At 37.8% G+C, this 23,522-nt stretch overlaps 1 protein-coding gene across 1 annotated transcript in view; it reads right to left on the reverse strand.

The window, feature by feature from the left end:
• PKP2 (plakophilin 2) overlaps positions 1 to 23,522 on the reverse strand; it is a 99,920-nt gene that overhangs the window by 52,949 nt on the left and 23,449 nt on the right. Inside the window, exons 2-4 of the mRNA XM_019625664.1 lie at positions 20,524 to 20,636; positions 19,483 to 20,168; positions 13,539 to 13,674 (exon numbers count right to left, since the gene is read on the reverse strand). Coding sequence (XP_019481209.1) covers positions 13,539 to 13,674; positions 19,483 to 20,168; positions 20,524 to 20,636 — 935 coding nt within the window. The remainder of the gene's footprint in view (positions 1 to 13,538; positions 13,675 to 19,482; positions 20,169 to 20,523; positions 20,637 to 23,522) is intronic.

Raw genomic sequence — 23,522 nt, forward strand, 5'->3', positions numbered from 1 at the left:
AAAAAAAAAAAAAATATATTATATATATATATATATATATATATATATATATATATATATATATATATATTTCTTCTATCCAAATATGCAAGAGAGAGTATGCTGTCTATAATAAAAAAGGCCAGGACTAGGAATAAAAAGAATAATAGATGGTTTAGATTCTGAAACCTACGCTGGTTTGAGAAGAGACCAAGTAATGGCAATCGAGCAAGGTGACTTTGTGTTTTAGGCTGCAAATACTATCTAAAGAAATTCAAAGCTGGACACAGGGTGGCTGAGGAGAAATGTTAAGTTGGAGACAAGGCTTTCTTTTTTATAGGTTTCCATTAGCATCTGATTAAAATTTTCTGAGTTGCTAAGAACTTTGGTAAAGATCTCAGTCATTTTCACCATCTTAATGCAGACATTTTTAGGAAATTAAGTTGTTATGAATGGGCATGAATTTCCCTTTTAGATGAAGCTCATCACTTATGAATGATGCTCTAATTACACAGCAGTTCATGCTCAGGGGAGAGTTACACACCTGGCCCAGTGGTGCATTTTCATATTTTGTGTGTATCATCAAACTCTAGCCTCCCTTTCATAAGACAAATAAATAGTACTTAAGACCCAGTCTTCCAATCTTACATCTTCCTTTGTTATGATGGGGCAGAAGACTAGCAAAGCAGGAATGAAAGACAAGGTTGTAAAATAATCTAAATAATAAAAATAACCACAATAATAATAAAACAAAAATAACAACCCTTCCTCCCACTTCTATCATTTAAAATAAAAGGGAACTAATTAGTATATATATATATATATATATATATATATATATATATATATATATATATATATATATATATATATAAAATCTAATTAATAACTTGCAAGAACCTTAAGAGGAAAGCACTCTTCTGGCTTCTTGAGGCATAATAATTCCACTTTTGACTCCCTTGAGAGGAGACATTTGCAGAACAGGAGACAACTGGGAGACAAACCACAGCAATTTTCATGGGCTATGTCTAGAGCCATTCTAATATATTTGCAGGACAATGCTAATGATAAAGATTTCTTAGCTATCAATTAAATCTGGTTCAACAGATCATCGATTTGCTCACTTTATCTATTCCATTACATTTCCTTTAAAGCAGAAAGGCACAATTTAGTTTAAAACAGCCTAGAACTCACATGTTTCCCTAATTCCGTCAATTTCTATTTCACAGCTGGGTTTTAAAGGTGGTTAAATGCACTCTATAAACTTCAAATGCCAGCTTGATTAAATCTTCACAGTAGCAGCATAAACATCAGATGCAAAAAGAAAATCTTGTTTGTCCTGAAGATACTCTGGCAGCTTCAGAAATATTGTATCACTTAATTTATAATTCATTAGTTGCCTTCTTCAAAATCTGATATGCAGAGGCTTACTGGCCACATTGCATTTCCAGCTATGATGACAGCATTAGTGAGAAATGGCACGAGGAAGCCTCCACTGCCCCATTGGGGAGTGTGGACGACAGAGTTTTTGGTTTAACAGCCTTCTGACCCGTTCTCTTACCCGGCCACCTTTATCCCCTTGGCTTTCATCAGTTGCTCCAGCCTGGAAAGAAGGAACTGCAGACACACCGTGTTCAGATAAACGCTGAAATCCGACGAAAGCTCCACTTACTACAGAATTTGACTCTCTGGTGTCTGGCACTTACCCCACATTTAAAAATAGGTTTCAGTTACTTTTGCCCATTATATCGAACAAATGGATATAAATCATATCCAATGCAGGAAGCTGACAAGATTCTCCTCATTGCACATAAATAGAAGGGCAGTGGTGATGAATCTTATACACATTTTGGGGAAGCAGCTGGCACCACATGTGTTACACCACAGGTTACATGTGTTTCCCAGTTATACTAAATCCTCAGGAGATTTGTTCTCTCTTTGAAAAAAGGAAACAGGAGATTTGTTCTCTCTTTGGAAGGTCTCAGAACTTCAAAAGAGCTTTCATTTGAGATGATTTCTAAATATATGAAAGGGCAGAATCGCATATTAGAATTTTAATTTTCTCTTTGACTCTATTCTGATTCTCTTCCCTTCCAATTCTAAAATAATTAAATGATGAGGATTTCTGGTGGCAAATAAGCAGAGGGAGCCGGCTGACTCTGTTGGGGCTAAGGGCTCCCCCAAGCCCGCCCAGTTCCTTTGCTCTCACTTCCTGTCCTGTTGGGGATGCTCTCCCCACTCTGCCTCTCTTCTGGCAAAGCCTTACTCATCCTGCATGAACTGGCTCAAATGTCACCTCCTCTGTGAATGAAATGTCACTCCCTTTCTCTCCTTTGCCTCCCATTGAATTAATCACTCCCTATAAATTGGTATAAACGTTCAGGAAGGCAATTGGCAATTTGTCTCAAAAACTAAAAATATTCACTTCCAGAAACCTTCATTAGGAAATAATTTGAAATGCAGACACAGACTAACACAGGATAATAGTAACTACATTATTTATGATAGTGAAAAACTAGAAACCATACATGTCGAACAATGGGGAAAGGCTGGTTAATGACTAATTGCCACATATACACATGTTGAGATATCCTGGGGACAGACAGAGCAATGTTTGAACTGATAGGTATTTTATTAGTCATACAGTTTCCTCATTTGTCAAATGGGGATTATGTAAGATTGGCAACCGTGTGCTAGACACGTAGTAATTACTCAACACACAGTAGCTACTACTACGCCACCATAAAATGTTTACAAACTATGAATGTTATGAGAAAGATGTTATTGAAAATATGCATTTCCACTCATAAACACAAACAAAAAGAAGGGTATGAGACAGGGATTTGGGAGAAATGATGGGATCTAAGTTATGGATGGGGCTTGCTACTTTGTATTAAAAAAAACATATTTGTGCATACTTTTAAAAATCAAAATAAAAAAAAATCCCTACCAACAAAGCTACATATTTAATTAGATTCCAGCTATGTACATATATGCATTAAAAAAATCAGAGAAAACCAAAATGATAACAATAGAGGGACTGTGGGTATATATATTTTTTTCTTAATTTCTCAAATTTCTTATAATGAATTTGTATGAGTTTTATAATAAGATTTTACAAGACAGTTATGGCAGTCACTGCTTTGGTGATGAGATCTGAAGTAGGCATAAAAATAAAACCCGATTAAGCAGAGTCTTGCAGATTAGGAATTTGTCCTTTATCCTGCAGGCAATCGGGGTAGCTATTGGACGGTCTCCCTCGGTGCTGTGAGGAGACTGGCTTAGGAGTGGATAAGAATGGAGGAAGGGAGACTAATCAGGAGGCAGCTGGACAAACAGAGGTGACGGTGACAAGGATTAGCTGTCACACTCCCTGTGTGAGCTACTACTCACTTACAGAGGAAATAATATTCTCTGAGTTATTATTTCAGGGCAGGTCTTGTACCATTACCTGATTGCATTCTCACAACATCTCTTTGTAGTAGGACTTTATAGGTAGGAAAGCTGAGGCTTAGAGAGGCAAAATATCTTGTTCGAGATCACTCAGGTAATTAGGGTGCCGGGACTCAAACCCATCTCTGAGTGACTTCTGAGAGGCAATGCTCAAACCGCCTAACCCAGCAGGAAGAACAAGTTTAGAAGGAGGGTTGGCTAGTGGAGAAGCAAAGCAAAAGAAGATAAGGTGTTCATTTCTTGATAAGATGCTGCTGCTGAGTTTAGTGGGAAATCTAGGAAATAGAAGGACATGTGGTTTGGAACCCAGGAAAGAAATGTGGTTTGGAACCCAGGAAAGAAATGTGGTTTGGAACCCAGGAAAGAGATATGGGCTGGAGATGCTATAGGGTCATCAGCATCTAGGATACACATTAATGGAAACCAGAGAAGTAGATGAGGCAGGTCAGGAGATGGTGTTGAATAAGGGAAGTCCCAGGAAACATCTAAGGAATATTTAAAGGATAGGTCAAGGATAAATTTTTCACAGAGGAAACCTGAAGGAACCAGAAAGATGGAAAAAGAACAGGAGACTCTGGACCAAAAGAAGAAAGTTTCAGAAAGGACAGAGGGATGTATGGTGTTAAATGCTGAGAGTCCTAATCATATAAAATAAGAACTGAAAAGTTGCCACTAGTTTTAAAAGTTATGACTTAACATTTTGATCTTGATGTCCAAATTGTAATTGTTTTTTATATATAAATTGAAAACTACAGTGTCATGCTTAATACTAGAGGGATTTTGTTCAAGTTCTTGGGTTATATAACATCACAATACTTGGATTTTCTATAATGTATATGTGTTTTTAGTTTTTAGTATAGTTTTCATGTTTCAGTATTCTCAAAGCCAGTCTTTGTTCTAGCTTTATCACTGAATAAAAGTTAAGAAGGCAAGCACAGCCTTAACTCTATATGTAAGCAAAATGATAATTATAATCAAATTAGTAATTTAAGAGATAATGGAAATCTAGCCCAACCTGCATTAACAAAAGAAAAATTCAAGGAATTCCATATTATAAAATGAAAGCATTTTTAAAGACTGGGAATAAAAAAGATTTAAACATTTATCTGACTAAGTAAAAGGACTAATTTTAGCCCAATTCTCTTCACCTATACTTATATAGAAGGTTCATTACTAGCTAAATATGTTATTTAAAAAAAATCCTTATTTATTCTTCCTATGGAACAAACATATAGGCAAAGGTCAGTAAGAAATACCCAATAATTAAATAATTTTTAAAAGTAAAAATAATCTAGGTGTGGGATGCGTTTTTTAAAGCAATACCTAAAATACAGATGCCATGAATAAATACTGACAAATTTAACTTCATAAGAATTTTAAAATCCTGCATGATGAAACATACCATAAGATATGTAACACTGGATTATGCATAATAGGTAAAAAACTCCTACAAATCATTAAGGAGATACGCATCAGTAGAAAAATGTATAAAAAACTGACAATCAACTGCAGAAATAAATACAAGCTCAAAAAAATACATCAAAAAGTACTCAACTTTATGATAAAAGAAATGTAAATGAAAAAAATCAGAAGCTCTTTTGTCTGACTCTGCTTACCCGATCTGTAGGATTAACACATTCTCTCTTCCCTTTGTGAATCCCGAGTACTATTGAAAGCTGCTAGGTTAACTCTATCCGTGTTGGGTTTTGTACTCCTATTTCTACCAGTTGAGTTACATGTTTACCAAGAATAACTTAGGTTCGTTTCCCAATGTATTTGTCAACTATACTTGTTCTTATAATTATGTAATTTATTTACCTATTCTGAAAATGAATGAAATGTAAGTATGAAAAGCATTCTGTCTCCTTGAAAATTAATCCGAGTGCTTTGGAAAGACTAGGTAAAGATGAAGAGCTTAAAAAAACTCTAACTATTTATGGACAAAATTAATGTAAATGGTTAGAGAAAATGTAAAAATCTGAAAGGATTTGAACTCAGGTGAATTAGTACCATTAAGTTTTCATTTCACTTTAAAGAAACTACAAATGGCATATGATACATAATGGGCATAGTTTATGTGTGAACGATGATGACACTATAAGTGTGTGTGTGTAGTTTTTAAAAAGATTTCTCTAACTCTTTGATTAACTGATCAACTATTAGTCTAGATTTCAAAAAATAGAAAAATTTCTACTATAAAGTGATTTTTTTTGTTTATTAGGTTAACAAAAGCAAACAAAAAGGAGTAATATCTGTGGTAGAAATGGTGCATGTAAATGGGTACTTTGATACAACGTTGGTGGGAGTGTAAGTGTACAATTTGGGGAAGGATTTATTTGCGAGTTATTTACCCAAATTTCAAATGACTCAATAATAAAAAGGACTGAATTTACCCACTTCCTGAAACAACTTTAAACATCAGACAAAACATACAATGATTTCAATGACTGGACATGACGCAGTAATGGATAATGATCCCTGAGAGATAGAAAACAAGCAAGGTGAGCCCTGCTGCTGCACCAGGTTATTGCCTTGAGAGAGTTCCCAGGCCATGGTTCAGTGAGGGAAAACCTAAGTGGAATTCAATAAGCAGAGCTGAGGAGTACAGAGCCAGAGAGCAAACAGGCTAGTGTCTGCAGGGAAGAGTACCAGCGAGAAAAGAGCTGCACAGAATGAGAACTCTTGAGATCTGCAGAGGGTCCCCCTCTAGTAGTCAGTAGAGTATTAATTAGTACGTGTGTGAGGAAATTGCCTGAGGCCAGGGAAATAACCATCTGAAAGGATTTAAAGGAACAGTTCCTCATGCTCACACAGGCCCATGAACCCTGCCTATTTTCACTAGCAGAAAACCATGACTCATGGTGTATTAGGTAGAATTCTCAGAAGTGTCTTGCCTTAAGAAATGGAGACTAATTAATTCTGGAAAAACATGCTGCTCTGGTCCCACCTAACAAATCTTAAAAAGCAGGGTTTGAAAGGATCAAACTGTTTCCAAGTAAATTAACTGCATTCTAGAACAAAGCTCAAGAATATTTACAGAAAAATAAAAATATCCAGCATCCAACAAGATAAAATTCTTAATACCTGGCATTCAATAAAAAATTTCCAGGTATGCAAAGAAGAAAAATATGACCCATAATGAGGAGAAAAACCAATTACTGAAACCCACCAAGAATGGGCACAGATGTTAGAATGAACAGACAAGGTCATTCAAGCAGTCTTCCATATGATCAGAAACCTTGAGCAAAGGGACATGTTAGGTAGGGACACAGAAGATATAAAAAAGACTCACTTTTTACCTCTAGAGGTGAAAACTACAATTTATAAAATAAAAAAAATCACACTGAGTGAGATTAATGACATATTAAACACTGCAAGAGAAAAGACTTGTGAATTTAAAGCACAACAACTGAACTTATTCAAAAGGAAATACATGGGGGGGAAAAACCTAAAAAGGAAAAAGAATAGCATATGGATGAGATGTGTGACAATTTTAATCAGCCTAATATGTATTTAACTAGAGTTCCCAAAGGAGGAACAGAAAACATATTTGAAGAACTAATCATTTAAAATTTCCAACCAAAACATCAACATTTGAGGAAATGTAGAAATCCACATATTTAAAAGCTCAAAAACTCCCAAGCACAAGAAACCTAAGAAAACTATATCAAAGCATATTGTTATCAAATTGTTCAACACCAGTGATATAAACAGAAAATCTTAAAAGCAGCTTGGCTGGGTGGGGGGTAGACATACAGAAGAACAATAGGACAACAGGAGATTTCTTGTCTGAAACACTGTAAGAAGACAGTGGAACAACAACTTTCAAGTACGTAATTAAAATACTGTCAACCTAGGAATCTATTGCTAGTGAAAATACTTCTCAAAAGCAAAGATGAAACTCTCTGAAATTCAAATAGTTAATCACCAGGAGACCTGCACTAAAATAAATGTTAAAGAAAACTCTTCAGGCAAAGGGGAAATGATAACGGATGACATCTATACAAAGATATGAAAAGCACTAGAACAATTTAGATGAAATGGACAAAGTCTTTGAAAGACACAAACTACCAAAGCTCACTAGGAAGAAACAGCCCAAAGAGTCCCATATCAATTAAAGAAACAGAAAATTTCAGGACCAAATGACTTCACTTGTGAATTCTACCAAACATTTAGGGAAGAAACAATACCAGTTCCAAAGAAACTCTTTTGAAAAATTGAAGAGACCACTTCTTAATTTATTCTATGAGGCTGATATTATCCTCAATCCAAATCAAGACAAAGACATTATAAGCAAAGAAAATAACTGATCAATATTCTCTATAAATATTGCTGTATAACTTAACAAAATTTTAGCAAATCTAATTAAAAAAAAAAAGTGACATCAAAACCAAATGGGGTTTATCCCAGAAATGGGATAACATTTAAAAATTGATGAAAGTAACTTACCATATTAGCAAAATTAAAATAAGAACCATAAAAATATTTCAACAGATGCATAAAAAAGATTTGATACAATCCAACAGCCATTCCTGAGTAAAACAAAACAAAAAATTTAAAAAACCTCTATTAAATTAGGGATAAAAGGGAAGTTCTTTAACTCGATATGGTGATTTGTGAAAAACTTATGCCCACAGAAAACATCACACTCAATGGTGAAAAGCTTTCAGTTTTTCCTCTAAGATCAGAAACAGGACAAGGATACCCAATCTTGCCACTTTTATTCCACAGAGTATTGGAAGTCCTAAACCAGGCAATAAATCTAGAAAAAAAAAAGAGGAAGAATCAAAATAGGAAAGGAATAAGTAAAACTATCATTATTTACAGAAAACATGAAAATCCTAGAGATTCCTCCAAAAAACTGTTAGAACTAATCAATGAACTCAGTAAAGTTGTGGGGGAAAAAAAGATATCAATATACACAGATCTGTTGTTTCTATACATTAAATTGAACAATCAGAAATTAAGAAAACAATCCCATTTACAATTGTATCAAAAAGCATAAAATAGGGCCGGCCGAGTGGCGCGATGGTTAAGAACTCGCTTGGGATGCCAGAGGGCCCCGGTTCGGATCCCACATATGAGGGCCAGTGACACTGCCCTCCACAGCTAAGATGCTGAACAGCAGCTCAACCTGGAGCTGGGTTGCCATGAGTCGCCGGCGACGCTGCAGCCCCTGTGGCAGTGGGTTGCCATGGGCTACCGTGTGTAGTCAGCAGCCAGCGTGAGCGGCCAGCAGCCGCAGTGAGCGGCCGTCCAGAAGCTGGCGACTGATCTGCCTCGCCTGGGAAGAGCGCAATGATGGTGCCAACTTGGGCCAGTGAAGCAACGTCCTCCACAACTAGACTGAAGAACAAAACGACAGCAACTTGTCTGTTCCCCTTCCCCCAATTCCCCAGCACTGTTCCCACCCCCCCAATTCCCCAATAAAAATCTTTAAAAAAAAAAAAAAAGCATAAAATACCTTGGAATAAATTTAGCCAAGGAGGTGAAAGACCTGCATACTGAAAATAATAAAACATTGATGAAAGAAATTGAGGAAGACAAAAATAAATGGAAAAATATTCCATGTTCATGGATAGGAGGACTTATTGTTAAAAAGTCCATACTAACCAAAGATATCTATAGATTCAAAGTAATCCCTAGCAAAATTCCAGTGGCATTTTTCACAGAAATAGAATAAACAATTTTAAAATTTGTATGGAACCATAAAGACCCTGTATAGCCAGAGAAATCTTGAGGAAGAAGGCCAAAGTTGGAGCATCATGTTTCCTGGTTTCAAACTATATTGAAAAGCTATAGTAGGGGTGACTGGTCAGCTCAGTTGGTTAGAGCATGGTGCTGATAATACCAAGGCTGCTGGTTCGATCCCCACAGGGGCCACTGTGAGCTGCGCCCTCCTTCAAAGAGTCAACTATGCCATTGTAGCATGAAAGCACTGTGTAACCAATGACCAAAAAAAAAATTAAAAAAAAAATTAAAAAGAAAAGCTACAGTAATCAACATTATCGTATTGGCATGAAAACAGACACATAGATCAATGGAATATAATAGAGAACAAAGAAATAAACCTACACATATGTGGTCAATTAATTTACAACAAAAGAATATACAATGCTGAAAGGGAAGTCTCTTCAATAAATGATGCTGGGGAAATTGGACAGCCACGTGCAAAATAGTGAAACTGGACAATTATTTTACACCATTCAAAAAAATCAACTGAAAATGGATTAAAGACTTGAATGTAAGACCTGAAATCATCAAAGTCCTAGAAGAAAATGTAGGCGGTAAGCTCTTTGACATTGGTTTTAGCGATGATTTTTTTGGATTTGACACCAAAAGAAAAGGCAACAGAAGCAAAAATTTTAAACAGGTGGGAAGACATCAAATAAAAAGCCTCTGTACAGCAAAGGAAGCCATCAACAAGAGGAAAAGGCAACCTATGGAATAGAAAAAAATATTTACAAATTATATTTCTGATAAGGGATTAATATACAAGATACATACATATATATATATATATAAACTCATATAACTAAATAGCAAGAAACTGCAAAAAAATGATTAAAAAATGGACAGAAGATCTGAATAAACATTATTCCAAAGAAAACATATAAATGGACAACAGGTACAGGAAAAGATGCTCAACATCACTAATCATCAGGGAAATGCAAATCAAAACCACAATGAGATGTCACCTCACACCTGCTAGGATGGCTAGTTCCAAAAAGACAACCAATGACAAGTGTTGGCGAGAACATGGAGAAAAAACCCTTGTGCACTGTTGGTAGGAATGTAAATTGGTGCAGCCACTATGGAAAACAGTATGGAAGTTCTTTAAAAAATTAAAGATAGAACTACCATATGATCCACCAATTCTACTGGGTATTTATCTGAAGAAAACAAAAACATTAACTCAAGAAGATATCTGTACCCCCGTGTTCACTGAAACATCATTTACAATAGTCAAGACATACAAACAACCTAAGTGTTCACTGATGAATAAAGAAATAAAGAAAATGTGGTATATATGCACAATGGAATATTACTCAGCCGTTGACAAAGAAGAAAATCCTGCCATTTGTGACGAAACGAATGGACCTTAGAGGCCTTATGCTAAGTGAAATAAGTCAACCAGAGAGAGACAAATACTGTATGATCTCACTTATGTGGAACCTAAAAAACAAACAAATCAACAAACAAAACCAAAATCCTAGATACAGAGAAGGGGTTAGTGATTGCCAGGGGTGGGGTTAAGGGTTGTGTGAAATGGGTGAAGGTGGTCAAAAGACACAAACTTCCAGTTATAAAATAAATAAGTCACAGGGATGTAATACACAACGTGGTGACTACAGTTAATAATACTGTACTGTATATTTGAAAGTTGCTAAAAGTAAATTTTAATCATAATAAAAAAATTTGTAACTATGCATGGTGAGGAGTGGTAAGTAAACTCACTGTGATGATATCACATCAAATGTATATATGATATATATATATATATACATATACAATATCATGTTTTATACCTGAAACTAATATAATGTTATATTTTAATTATATCTCAATCAAAAAAACATAAAACAAAAAAGAAGGAAAAATGGTTTGAAAAGGTACTAAAATATAAAAAAATTCCTTTCTTTAAAAAAAACAACCCCACAAAATTCCTTTAGGTTAAATCCCTCAAAAATAAACAAATAAACAAACCTAGAGGTAGCATCATACTTAACAGTGAAAGAAAGACTGAATGCTTTTTCCCTGAAGATCAGGAACAGGACATGTCCACTCTCACTTTTTAACATTATACTGGAGGACCTAGCCAGTATGAAAAGAAAAAAGAAATGATAAAATAAGCCATCCAGATTAGAAAGGAAGAAACAAAACTGTCTTTATTTGTAGATTCATCAGATTTTCTACATTGAAGATCATGCCATCTGCGAACAAAAACAGTGAATAACAGTAGACTTAATATAAAACTATAGTAATCAAGACAGTGTGGTATTTGCATAAAGACAGACAAAAGGATCAATGGGATAGAATACATATTACAGAAATAGACTCACACATATGTGATTAATTTCTTTGCAACAAAGGTGCAAGAACAATTCAGTACTGAAAGGATAGTCTTTTCAACAAATGGTGCCTGAACAGCTGCATATACATACATTGTTTTAAAAGGAACTTCAATCCACATCTTGCAATACATACAAAAATTAACCCTAAACGTATCATAGACCAACTATAAAATCTGACACTTGTAAAACTTATAGACAAAAATATTGAAGATTATCTTTGTGACCTTGGACTACAGAAAGATTTCTTGGATACACCATGAAAAACATGATCCATAAAGGAAGAAATTGGTAAACTGGACTCAATCAAAGTTACAAACTCTTAAGAGAATGAAAAGACAAAACACAACTGGGAGAAAATATTTCCATATCACATATCTGAGAAATGACCTATCCAGAATACATAAAAATCTACCAAAATTCAATAAGAAAACAAAAAATTCAAATAAAAATGGGGAAAGATTTGAACATACATTGCACCAAAGAAGATATACAAATGGCAAATAAGCACATGAAAAGATGTTCAACACCATTAGTCACTACGGAAATACAAATTAAAACCACAATGAGTTACCATTACAAACTTACAGGGTAAAATTAAGTCTGACCATATCAAGTGTTAGGATGTGGAGGAACTAGAACCATCAAACATTGCTGAAGAGAACGTAAAATGGCACAGCTACTTTGTAAAACAGTTTGGATGCATTTTAAAAGATTTAAGGTGAATAAAAGAATCCAAGAATCCAGAGAAAAAAATGTATTATGTGCTTTATGATTCCATTTATATAAAATTCTAGATAATCCAAAATAATCTATATTAACAGAAAGCAGATCATTGGTAACGCTGGGTCTAGAAGTGGGTTGGGAGGGGTGGGAATTATGGATTACAAAGGGGCACAAGGAAACTTTGGAGGTTAATTGATATGCTCATTATCTTTATTGTGCCGATGGTTTCATGGTGTCAAAACAGATGTCAAAGCTTTGTCAAATTGTACCTTACTTAATAAAGCTGTTAAGAAAATGAACAGACAAAACCGGTACATTTATACAAAAGAAATCTATGCAGTAGTTTAAAGAATGAAGTGGGGCTAATATATATCGAAGCTTTCCAAGATATAATATCAAATGAAAACAAAATACAGAGAACTGTAAGTAATCTGCTACCATTTGTGATTTTGTTTTAAACAAAAAAGGATACTAAACCAACCCATCCAATAACTGCTTCTACATGCACAGAGTACCTGCAAAGATACCCCAAAATTGATGAGAGACAGAGACAGAGAAAAGGGTAGAGGGAGGGAGGAAGAGAGAAAAAGAGACAGTGAGAGAATAAGCGATGGGGGTGGGCTGGGGTTTGGGGCAGGAGAGAAATTCACTTTTTACTGCATGCCTTTTTGAAATATGCTCCCCCCTCCCCACAAATGTACCACTTTTTAAAACACACATAAAATTGCTCCATTTGAGGGGGATCTGTCCTACAGGAACACTTGTGGAAATGCCAAAAAATATATGTACAAAGCAGTCTATTGAACCATGGCTATGTTAAATGAAATGCAAACAAAAGTTGGAAAACATTGTCTATTTTTAATATATTTTTTAAATGTAGCAAACAATAGCCTAAAATGCATTCTCCCCCCCCCCCCCTTCTCTCTTCCCACCACTCCTCCTCTTTTCCCTCCCTCCACATGCGCTCTCAGAAAAATCTGAAAGTACATAGACTGTTGACAACAATTGCCTCGGGATAGTTGTAAAGGGGGAGGTTAGGGAGATTTGTGCACTGACTTATTCTCTAAGTTTCTGAATTCCAAGAAATTTTTTTGGCAATGAGTGTGTATTTCCTTTTAAATTAAAAAGTCTCAATAAAGATATTTATTTTCATTATATTTAATCACTTTATTATTTTAAATTGAGCTATAACTGACATATAACTCAATGAAGATGTGTATTAAGTAAATTACTGGTTTGGGTTTGCAGGGCCATCATAACTACATGTGACAGTGTGCTGGTTTGCACCAGACTTAAGGTGATGCTCACCCTTTTCCGCGCCTCAGATTTCTGGAAGCACTCGTGCTGGATGAAAGTAGCGGCAGCCGAAATCCTGGCTGGCGACGTGTGGTCTGCATCAAGCATACTCACTGCCCGCTCCAGAGTCATCTCCATGTCAGCATTCCTAGACAAACAGTCACGGATTCAGCAAAATTCCAAACCTGCTTCCTCCTGCCTACCAACCCGATCCTCCAGAGGTGACTCAGCTAATGTCTGGAGGCACCTAGAACACCTGAGCCCCGGCTCCTCTTCAGCAGAGAGAAACACCAGCACCTGAGGTCAGAAGGTACAGGGAGCTAGTGGCGGAAACACCCCAGCTCTGGTCAGGTGAGCATCAGAGGCCATTGAATTGAGCAGAATCATAACACATATCAAAGAAATAAACTGAACTTTAAGATAATGACATCCTAAAAAGTGACTTTGAAGGCATAATAAGACTTTACATGGAATTTAAAAGATATTTGGCCATAGAAATTGAAAAAAATTATTGCTACCTTGGTAATGTCACACCAGTAGAGGAAACACCTTTCCTCAAAAAATCATCAGATTTTTCTCAAAGCTGCTCAGAATCTGTTCTTTCACCTGAAAATTAGTTTTATAAAAAGCTTTCTAAAAATGTTCTTACTTAATGAATATAACAGTATGCATACAGTAAGAGCCAGGAAAGCTGAGTTTGTTTGGTTAAAATAAGTCACACTGGTGTGACAAAATCCATCAGGAAAGGTAATGATTAAATGCAATTATAAATATGCTTTTTCTTTAAAAAAATGTATACACATTCTGTTATTATTTAATTGCCATTGTAATGACATTGAGTTTATGTCTGGCTAGTAGCATACTTTTGTCCTTTACTAATGGCAGGCATTTATAGTGGTGATGCAGTGTGATGCAGTTTGATGCAGAGGATAATTTATAGAGGTTAACTAACATTGCTATGCATAAAAAAAAAAGTAATTCCCAAATGCCTCATAGAACCATACTGTTTTTTCCCCTTTTATCTCTGCCTGGAGGGCAACTAGGTTTAGGAGTCTATTATCAATGGGGTTTGTGCTTCCTTAAGCATTGCCTCAGAGCGACCATACTCAGGATGTTAACATCTTAGAATTGTGGCTAAAGACAGTCTTGAAGGTAACCTAGGACCCTTCTTTGGCTTTAAAGAGGGTTTTATGATGGATTCGTTCCAGGTAACAGACTCCAAAGACATCCTGAGAAGGTGTTTTCCAGTATCTGCTGGCAAGCACAGTGAGTACATTCTCTCTTTATATCAGGCTAACCCACAATAAATGCACATGTGTATACATGTGTGTCTAGTATTGTGAATTGTGTGTTTGTGTACGGGTAAGTGTGACACAGGTGAGGGGATAAGAGAAATGAGCCTAATGACTAAAAATTAATACCCCCTGCCTCTGAAACACATGTTCCAACATAGAAGTGTTACCTCATGAGTATAAATGTATTACAAATGAAGCAGAAAACAGTCTGGCATAGATACCAAGAAATATATAATGATCTTGTATTTTACAATGTTGTGCCTTAGGAGTCAACAAATTAATTGACTCCATCCGTTTCTCTCTCTTTTTCCCCTCCTTCCCACTCACTCATAAAACACTTCTTGAAGCCTGAAAAAATGTGGCTTGGGAAGGACGTTGGGTGGGTGGGAGGACCAGGAAGAGCACTTGTCCCTGGACTTCATTATCCCCTGAACATACTCTCCAGAAGTGAGTCTTCTCAACAACTTTACTTAATATGCTAAAATGATGCCAATGTAAATGAAAAATGTAAAGAGGAAACAGTGTAAAATATCCTTGGTCAGAATGAGATAGTATAGCAATAAATAACAAACGGTACTTTTTTATGCGTGCGGTCCCGCCACCAGCTCACCAGGTTCCTGCCAGCTAACAACACAGCCCTGCCAAGGGGCTGGTTCCGGATATTAGCATAGGGCCACACACCTTCGTAGGCCAACAGACACAAGCTGCCGAAGGGAAAGCTCCTGCATGTTGTCACAGATGCTTAGGAAACGTCAATTCCTCTGCCTCAACAAAGATTTTAAGTATGGTGAGAGCACTCCTTCGGAAAGAGTGGATACTATTGGAGTGGATACGTGTTTCTAGAGACAGTTTTGAGGGCATTACAAGAGCCTTAGAGGCAATAAAGCCATGAACTGGGCTGTTAAAAATGAAAATGGAAAGACATAGTTGAAAGAGACTTAAAGAATCAAAGAACTAAAGAAAATGGTAAATAAGAGGATCCAGAGGGAAGTTACTTTGACATTTTTTCTGCTCTGTGTAGGTCTATGTCACAAACTTAACTGGTGATCCCCCAGAGATCCAGTCTCTCTCCTTAATCTCCTTAGCACACTGATTTTTTTGTTCTCTGAATTCCTATATACACTAGTGTGTCCTGCACAACCTAGCACTTGATGATGTGTCTTTCTTTTTCCTTTTCACTGATCTTCTGTAGACCTTCATATAGTCCACTAATTCTCTCTTACAGTGCTCACTGCAGTGCAGGGGACACTGCAGGAACCTAATATTCATTGGCTGAACCACCAGTCCGCTCCATAGGGAAAGAAATCATATTTTCAGGAGAGCTGATCTAGAATTTTTTTACTTGGTGATTTCTTGAACCTTTTTCATAAGTCTGACGTAGAACAGGTGTTAACTGTCTCTCTTTTTCTCCCATGCCTTGGTTTTCTGCTGCATCACTAACATCTGACCAGCCAGCCATTTTTCTTTTGGGAAGAAAGATCCATTGTTAAAAACCTTATGTCATTACATAGGTTTATAGTTGTATCTAGCTGCTCTACAGGAATGTTCCACAAATGTGAAAGAACGCTTTACAAGTGAGACGTTCACCAGACATTAAAACAAAGTAGATTCCAGAAACAGACGCTGGCTAGATCTGAAATGTGAGACACCGCGAGGGAAAGGAAAGCAGTCTTGGGTGCAGGGCTGCCAGGGGACAGCCTGAGGGAATGAAATGAGCCGCGGGGCACACTAAAGGAAGGAGTCAGGCACAGAGGCCACCTTGATCATGGATTGTCCTAATTATAGGAAACACCTCTTGCTTTCCAGAGAGCAAAATTTTCAAGAAGAGTTCATTTCTATGATTTCTGATCTCTAGGATGGCAACTTTAGGAAACACCAAGAATAGATTTCTTGCCATTTATTTTAAATTTCTTGACCCTGAGTATTCCTTCAATAGAAGAATATAATTATTCTAAGAAAACTTACCCTATCCATTAAAACAATAACCTGAAATAGTATGGCTAATACTTCTGGAATTTGAGCAAAACAAGAACCTAGATAATAAAACATAAAAAAGTTTATATTTCATTTCTTCCTTCTTTAATTCCTTCATGTTTTCACCACACATTTATATAGTGACTATTATGGACCTACCTCTGTTTAGGTTGCTGAAAATATAAAGATAATAAGACACTCCTACAAGAAGCTCAAAGTCTAGAGGGGAAGCAGATAAGTAAATGAATAACCACAACATATTATTCTGAATTCCTATATACGCTAGTATGTACCATACAACCTAGCACTTGATTATGTGTCTTACTTTCTTTTTCACTGATCTTCTCTAGACTTTCATATATCCCACTCAATTTTTCTCTCTTGTGGTTCTCACGGCAGTGCTGGCTACACTGGAGGAACTCTGGTAGACACCCACACAGTACAGCTAACTGGAGCACCTAAAGTAGATTGAGAGGGGAGTGGTCTAGGAAATGGTAGTATCCAAGATAAGCCAGGCAAAACCAGAGCTATTAGGGGAAAAGAGATGGATGGATGCGTGGGAGGGAGGAAGGAAATATATGAATATCTTCCATTAAGGGCCGTAAAAGAGGTCCCGAGTGGTTTCAGTGTTTACGCAGGGTGTGTTTGGGGATGGTGGTGATAAAGGGTGGAGATTAGAAAGTGATGCGACTAGAGTGACAAGCAGGGGTGCAAACATGGGCCTTGTGTGCCATGCTAAAAAGCAGGAAAGCTTGGTAGAATTATGGAAAGGTTATAAACTGGAGAGAAAAATAATCAAATCTGGGAAGGTCACTAAGAGTCCTAGAGAAGGGTTCTGAGTGAGTAGGACCAGAGGCAGAGAGACCTGTGCAATGGAGTTGGAAAGAAGAGTAAAAATTTAAGAACCATTAAAGAGATAAAAATATGGCTTGGTGATATGTGACTGAATGGAGAAGATAAGAATAACTTCCACGTTTGTAAATGGTAGGACTTTAGTAAGAGGAGATGGTTAGGAATAGAGGGTAGGGAGGAGCTGATAAATTTAGTTTTGGATATACCGAGGATGGAATGTCCAGGAGGTTGTTAGAAATACATACACATCTAGGGTTCAGGATAGAGAACAGAGCTCAAGATAAAGCTTTGGGAATCACAGGATACAAGTGTAGTTAGTACATACGGCCTCTCTGGAAGAGCGCCAATGCTTGAAAGAGAAGGATTAGCAAAGATAACTTCTTTGGGTATGCAGACAAGTCTTTTCAGAGAAGACTAAGAAGAAATGTCCAGCGAGGCAAGTGGAAAACCAGGAGAGGTTGGTGCCCTGACAAACGAGGGGAGAGAGAATTTCACAGATAGTGGTGTCAAATGCTGCCCATAGGTCGAGGACTATAAGGCAGTCACTGGTACACTTATGGGGAGACTGTTTCCGTCAAATGGTGGGGACTAACACCATATTGCAGTGGGCTGATGAGACACTAGGAAAACACAAACAAAGCATGGGGGTACAGACATGAAGGAAGACAAGAATGCCAGCTGTTGGTATGACAGTTTTGTCATTGTTAAATTCGTTTTCTGAAAATGGTGCCTAGCACAAATCCTAGAATATAGCAGGCATTCAATACATTTTGAATTATCCATTTAGAAGCCTAGATCAGATTTTTCCTCCACAAATAATTACCTTATGCATTTTTATTAGTGTGTCCATATTGATAAAGATCTGCTTTCCACAGAAATGTCTGAAGTCTCATGCACAAGTTTGCTTTATAAAATATATTTCCTGCTTCAAGTTTAGATTAGCCCTAACATGTTTCATCAGCAGTGCCCGCATAGTCAACGAGTATACTGCAAAATTTCACTTAAAATGACAATGAAAGGTAACAACTTCCACTAAGCAATATTAGAAAATCAAACAAAAATCACATATTTAATGTTTTATCATAACGATGCTACATCCTTATTTCCAGAGTTAGCGATTTAATCATCCATCCATTTCTCAATCTTTCTCTTTGTAACTTTCTCCTCAGTTTATGAAATTTGTACTCCAGCATTAAATTTGAATAAGGATTACGTTCCAAAGATCAGATTAGGCAAGCCATGAAGCAAACAGGAGAGATGACTTTAAAATTTAAATTTTTAAAATTATTCAGTATTGACAAAAAATACCCTCCAAGTCACTGATACTAGAATCAAAAAGTAAAAGTATCAGGTATAAAAGGAAGGAAAGAGACATCTAAAAATTGTTGCCTTTGCTTTTTATGGTAGTTGTCAAACCTTTGAGGTTCACTTGGCCCGTGGAATAAGCATTTTTATCTTTTTCCTTCCTTTATTTCAAAAAAATGCATGCAGTTATCCACTTTTTGGTCTACTTTGGCATTAACTCTTCTTCAGAGCAGACTTCCACATAGCTAAGAAGTGGCCATCCCTTCAGTCAGCATCTAATTTGGAATAACACATGGACTCATCGTTACATTTCCCTGCAAAGTTACCATATGAGCAGGTAACCTGGCCTCGGTCCCTGAGGTAAATAGGTTAATCTGTCAATTAGGCAGCTGCCTGAAAAGTCATTATTTTAATCACTTATCTCTGGAAACCTTTCTGTGCAGCCCAAGAAGTGCCAGCTCACGCTGTAAGGGCTGTGGGAACAGAGTGTGCTGGCACCGACAGCCCTGCAGATTGAGATGGGGACTCACCCAAGCTGGGAGTCGGTGAAAGTGGTTCTCTCCGCGAGCATGTTCCCACTTCCTCCTGCTGCCACTTGGCCGACGGTCATGTGTGTCCTCCTGCCGCCTGAGTCCACAGAGGCTTCCCTCACTGTGCGCGTGCTGTGGAAGGAGCTCTGATGCCAGGAGGGCCGAATGGCCCTGTTCTGAGTAACGGGCTGCAGGGGCACCAGCGGCCTGCCCTGCCCAGGGGCAGGCCCTGAAGTCAGGTAGTTCTCTTTCTCCAAGAGGTTGCCCATGCTGTGGCTGGTCCTAGGCCTGGGGCACGTGAGCACCACTGGGTTGACGGGGGCACTGTGAAAAACGTTGTCACTAACAGACCCATACTGGAACTGTCTGTGGTAAGTGTCATAGTAGCGCTGTCTGCTCATGGGCCCAGAGGTGAACCCAACAATTTCTGAGCGAGCATATCTCGGAGCCGTAAGGAGGGTGGATCTCCTGCTGTCTTGGTGCCACAAAGTGTGGCCCGCCTGACTTCTCTGGCTGTACAGTTGATCGCCGCCGTGTGAGTAATGAATCCTCTCAGGGCTGCTGTCTGGAGAAATCTCAAGTCTCCTCAGAGGCTGCCTCAAGGATCTTTCCTCCACTGACTTCTGTGAGCTGTACTGCGCCGTGCCTCTCCCCCAACGACCTTCATATGCAGTGGTTATGCCAGGCTGCATGAGAGAGAAATCAAGTTTAAATCAGTTTTCATCTTTGGTGAAGACTATTTCAGCACTCTTATACAAGGTGTCTATTTCTCTGAACCACACAGAGAATTTGGGCCCTTTCTGGGTAAAATCTGTTTTTAAACAAGACAGGGTTAGCATGGTTGACTAGTTATTTGCACTAGGATTTGCTACTGTTTAAAGTCCTCAGTTTTCTATGGTGTCCATACAAAATCACTCTGCTCAAAATTCATTTAGGAAATAGTAGTATTTGGAAAAGGTAACCTTAAAAAACAATCTATGGAAGTTTAAAAAATGTTTCCACAGTAGTCCGATAAATGCGTTAGATTCTCTGGTATCCTACCTTTAGCATGTCATAGGTTTTAATAGTAGGGGAACGCCCGCCAGCAAAATCATTTTCCACCAAGTGTAGGTTGTAGACATACTCAGGAACGCTGCTAGTTCGGTGAAGATTTCCTGCAATCAAGCATATATTGAAATAATATAAGTGGGCCAGTCAGTAGTTGAAGATTGTACAATAGTATATTATAAACTTAAGTAATGAAGGCCTTTCTCAAGTATGAGATTTATATTGGTGTTTGTTAAGGGCTGGGTTAACATCACCCTTGGATGTGGCAAATGACCAAAGGTGATCAAAACATCCTCTACAAGCTTTTCAAAATAAAAGTTGAATTAAAAATAAAAATCCTTATACATATTTCATTAATTAATGTTTTTAGGAAAGGAAAGAAAGGGGAGAAGAGATTTTCCACAAAAATCCCAAAAATGTTTGTTTGTTACAATGCTGACGAATTTGGAAATCACTCATTGGCTTAGGTGATCCATACTATAAAAGTTCTGTTTGTTAAGTCGGAGGAGGAGAACTCGGTTCCTAGGGCAGGACCTCGGAAGCTTTCTGAGAGGTCTGTAGGTGTAGGCAATAAATATGAGTGACTCAACACGACTAGATAAGATAGTCTGTAGGAACACAGTGGCTCAGTGTGGTCAAAGAAAACATGGACCGGCTTGAAAAAGGCCAAGCCTGGGATTGAGGTTTTCGACCATGTGAGAGTGAGGCAGGAGATAAAATCAACCTCTGCCCTACAAATGCGAGCATCGGTGCAGTCGCCCAGGTTGGCTCATTCTTACTTGGGTGTTCTAATAGCCAGCCCACTCTCCTGCAAACACTGAGTAGGACACAGCTCTTTCTGCTCAGCTCTGTGGGGCCTACAGGGACTCTTAATTGATGCACGTCTCTTAAAACAGTCCTCTGAGGAGGGGGTGGTAGAAGACAGTGTTGTGGCCCTCTTATACCCCTTTATCCTTCTCCCAGCTTTTCGTTTGTTCTTGTATAATCTCCCACTGCTTTACAGGGGGTGGAGGTGTGTGTGGCAGGGTGGAGACTTACTAGAATAATCAGAGATCTCTAAAACCTAGGAAATTTCTAGTTCCCTAATTTTAGCCAAATTTTTTTCCCTGTCATGCAGCATTATTTTAGAAATCAGAGGAAAAAAATATTCAATTAACTCTTCCAGGCTTCAGAGGCCTGTGAAAGATACTGAGAATAAAACACCACAGGCAGTCCCTTTCCAATACAATTGGAACATACTTTTCCAATAAATTGCTATAAAGGCAAAATTTCAAAGACTATCAATAGATTCACAAGTTATTTTGAGATGGAGTTGGGGGAATGGAGACTGTTGTTGCCAGAGAGCTAAAAAGTATGACTCCACCCCCAAATATGTTTGTATATATGTCTTATTTCCTGGAGCCAAACAATCTGGCTGATAAACAAATTTCAGGCCTCAAGGGGTCGTGGGGGAGGAGACTACACCTTTGTGTCACTCTAAAGACCAGGGAAGTTGAGGAAGGCCAGGCCTCTCCTATTTCTAGGGGCCTGATTTCTCTACAAGGGATGGCAAAGGTCAGGTAGCCCCTTAATTTTTAACTTCAATGACAGAGAATCCCTGGATGGACACTGAATGAGGGAAAGGAATCTTCTGTAGGACCCTATAGTAAAGGCTGTGAGTGGCCTTAAGAGCTCAANTCTGAATGCCTACATGAGGGTCCTGCCCACGCTGTACAGAGTCCCCAACTCTGCCTTCACTCTTCCTTCTCTTGGCCCCAACCCCCAACCAGCTCAGGCTCTCAGAGAGGCAGGGATGCAAGGGTCCTACTGGTGTGGGCAAGTTCAGGGAATGCCCTGGCTCTAATTATGAAGGGTGTAGGGACCAGGGTACCCTCAGCACTGGGGATGTAGGGGGAGAGCGGGAGAGGCAGGGGAATGCTTATACTGTTCTCCTCTCCAATAAAACAGAAGCCTTGTCTACAAAGATTGTGGCCAGGCAGACAATTATTGGTTAGTTCATATGTAAGAAACCAAATTTATTATCTTTAAAAAAAAAAAGTAGTTTAAGGGTATTCATGTTCGATAGTTTAGATTGTATGAAAACCGAATATATGAAAGTCAGAGACGATCTAGAACAGGAAAATAGCAATGGCATATATGGCATCTATATTAATTCCTGTTACTCTATAATAAAATGGCAGGTGATGAAAGGGTACAATTTTAGGAATCCTAGAAACTTTCTTCAATGGGCCCCTCTAGCCCATCATCACCTGCACTCTTACCCTTGCCCTACTTCCAGGAGCAGGCAGATATTCAGGAACAGTTAATAGGGGGCTACTGCCATCTTTAAGCTGAGATTTCTGCAAGGATTTAAAAAATGTGTAAGAATCTTTGGACAGGACCTAATAAAACAGTGCATGCTATCAAAATAGCTAATCGTTGAGTTTTGTTATCAGGCCAGTTGAAGTAAAACGTTTAACTCACATTGTTGCTGGGGGTTGTAAGGCTTTTTAAAGTATCTTATAGGAACTGCTTTCAAAATATTGAAAGAAAAATTTCAATATTTTCTTTCAGGAGCTCAAGCTATTTTATGTTTCTTTTCAACATTCTGTGATGCAGAGCCAGCTATGATCATCTCCCTTTATAAACAGGTAAGGTTAAATACTTGCTTTACATTGCAAAGAGATTTAATTTCAGATTTGAAATCTGGGTTCCTCCTTCCCACTGGTCTCTGCTGTTTGACTGCAATAGTGGCTTTTCTGAAATTGCCATTTATCACTTCCCTAAAGGGAGTATCATCATAGTTTTTGATATGAGGACCCAAAACAATCATTCTCTGTTCTCTAGAAAGAGCCTTTGCCTGGGCAACTCCAAATACTCTGTTAATATTAGTTCTTTATTTGCTGACATAACTACTTACAAGGAAGCTACTCCTTCAGTTTTCAGATGAATGAACTGAGACCAGTTTACTGGTTCCCAACATAGCTACAACGTGGTCGGTAACAGAGAATAAA

Source organism: Hipposideros armiger, unplaced genomic scaffold (genome assembly GCF_001890085.2).
Source record: "Hipposideros armiger isolate ML-2016 unplaced genomic scaffold, ASM189008v1 scaffold_638, whole genome shotgun sequence".
Taxonomy (NCBI): domain Eukaryota; kingdom Metazoa; phylum Chordata; class Mammalia; order Chiroptera; family Hipposideridae; genus Hipposideros; species Hipposideros armiger.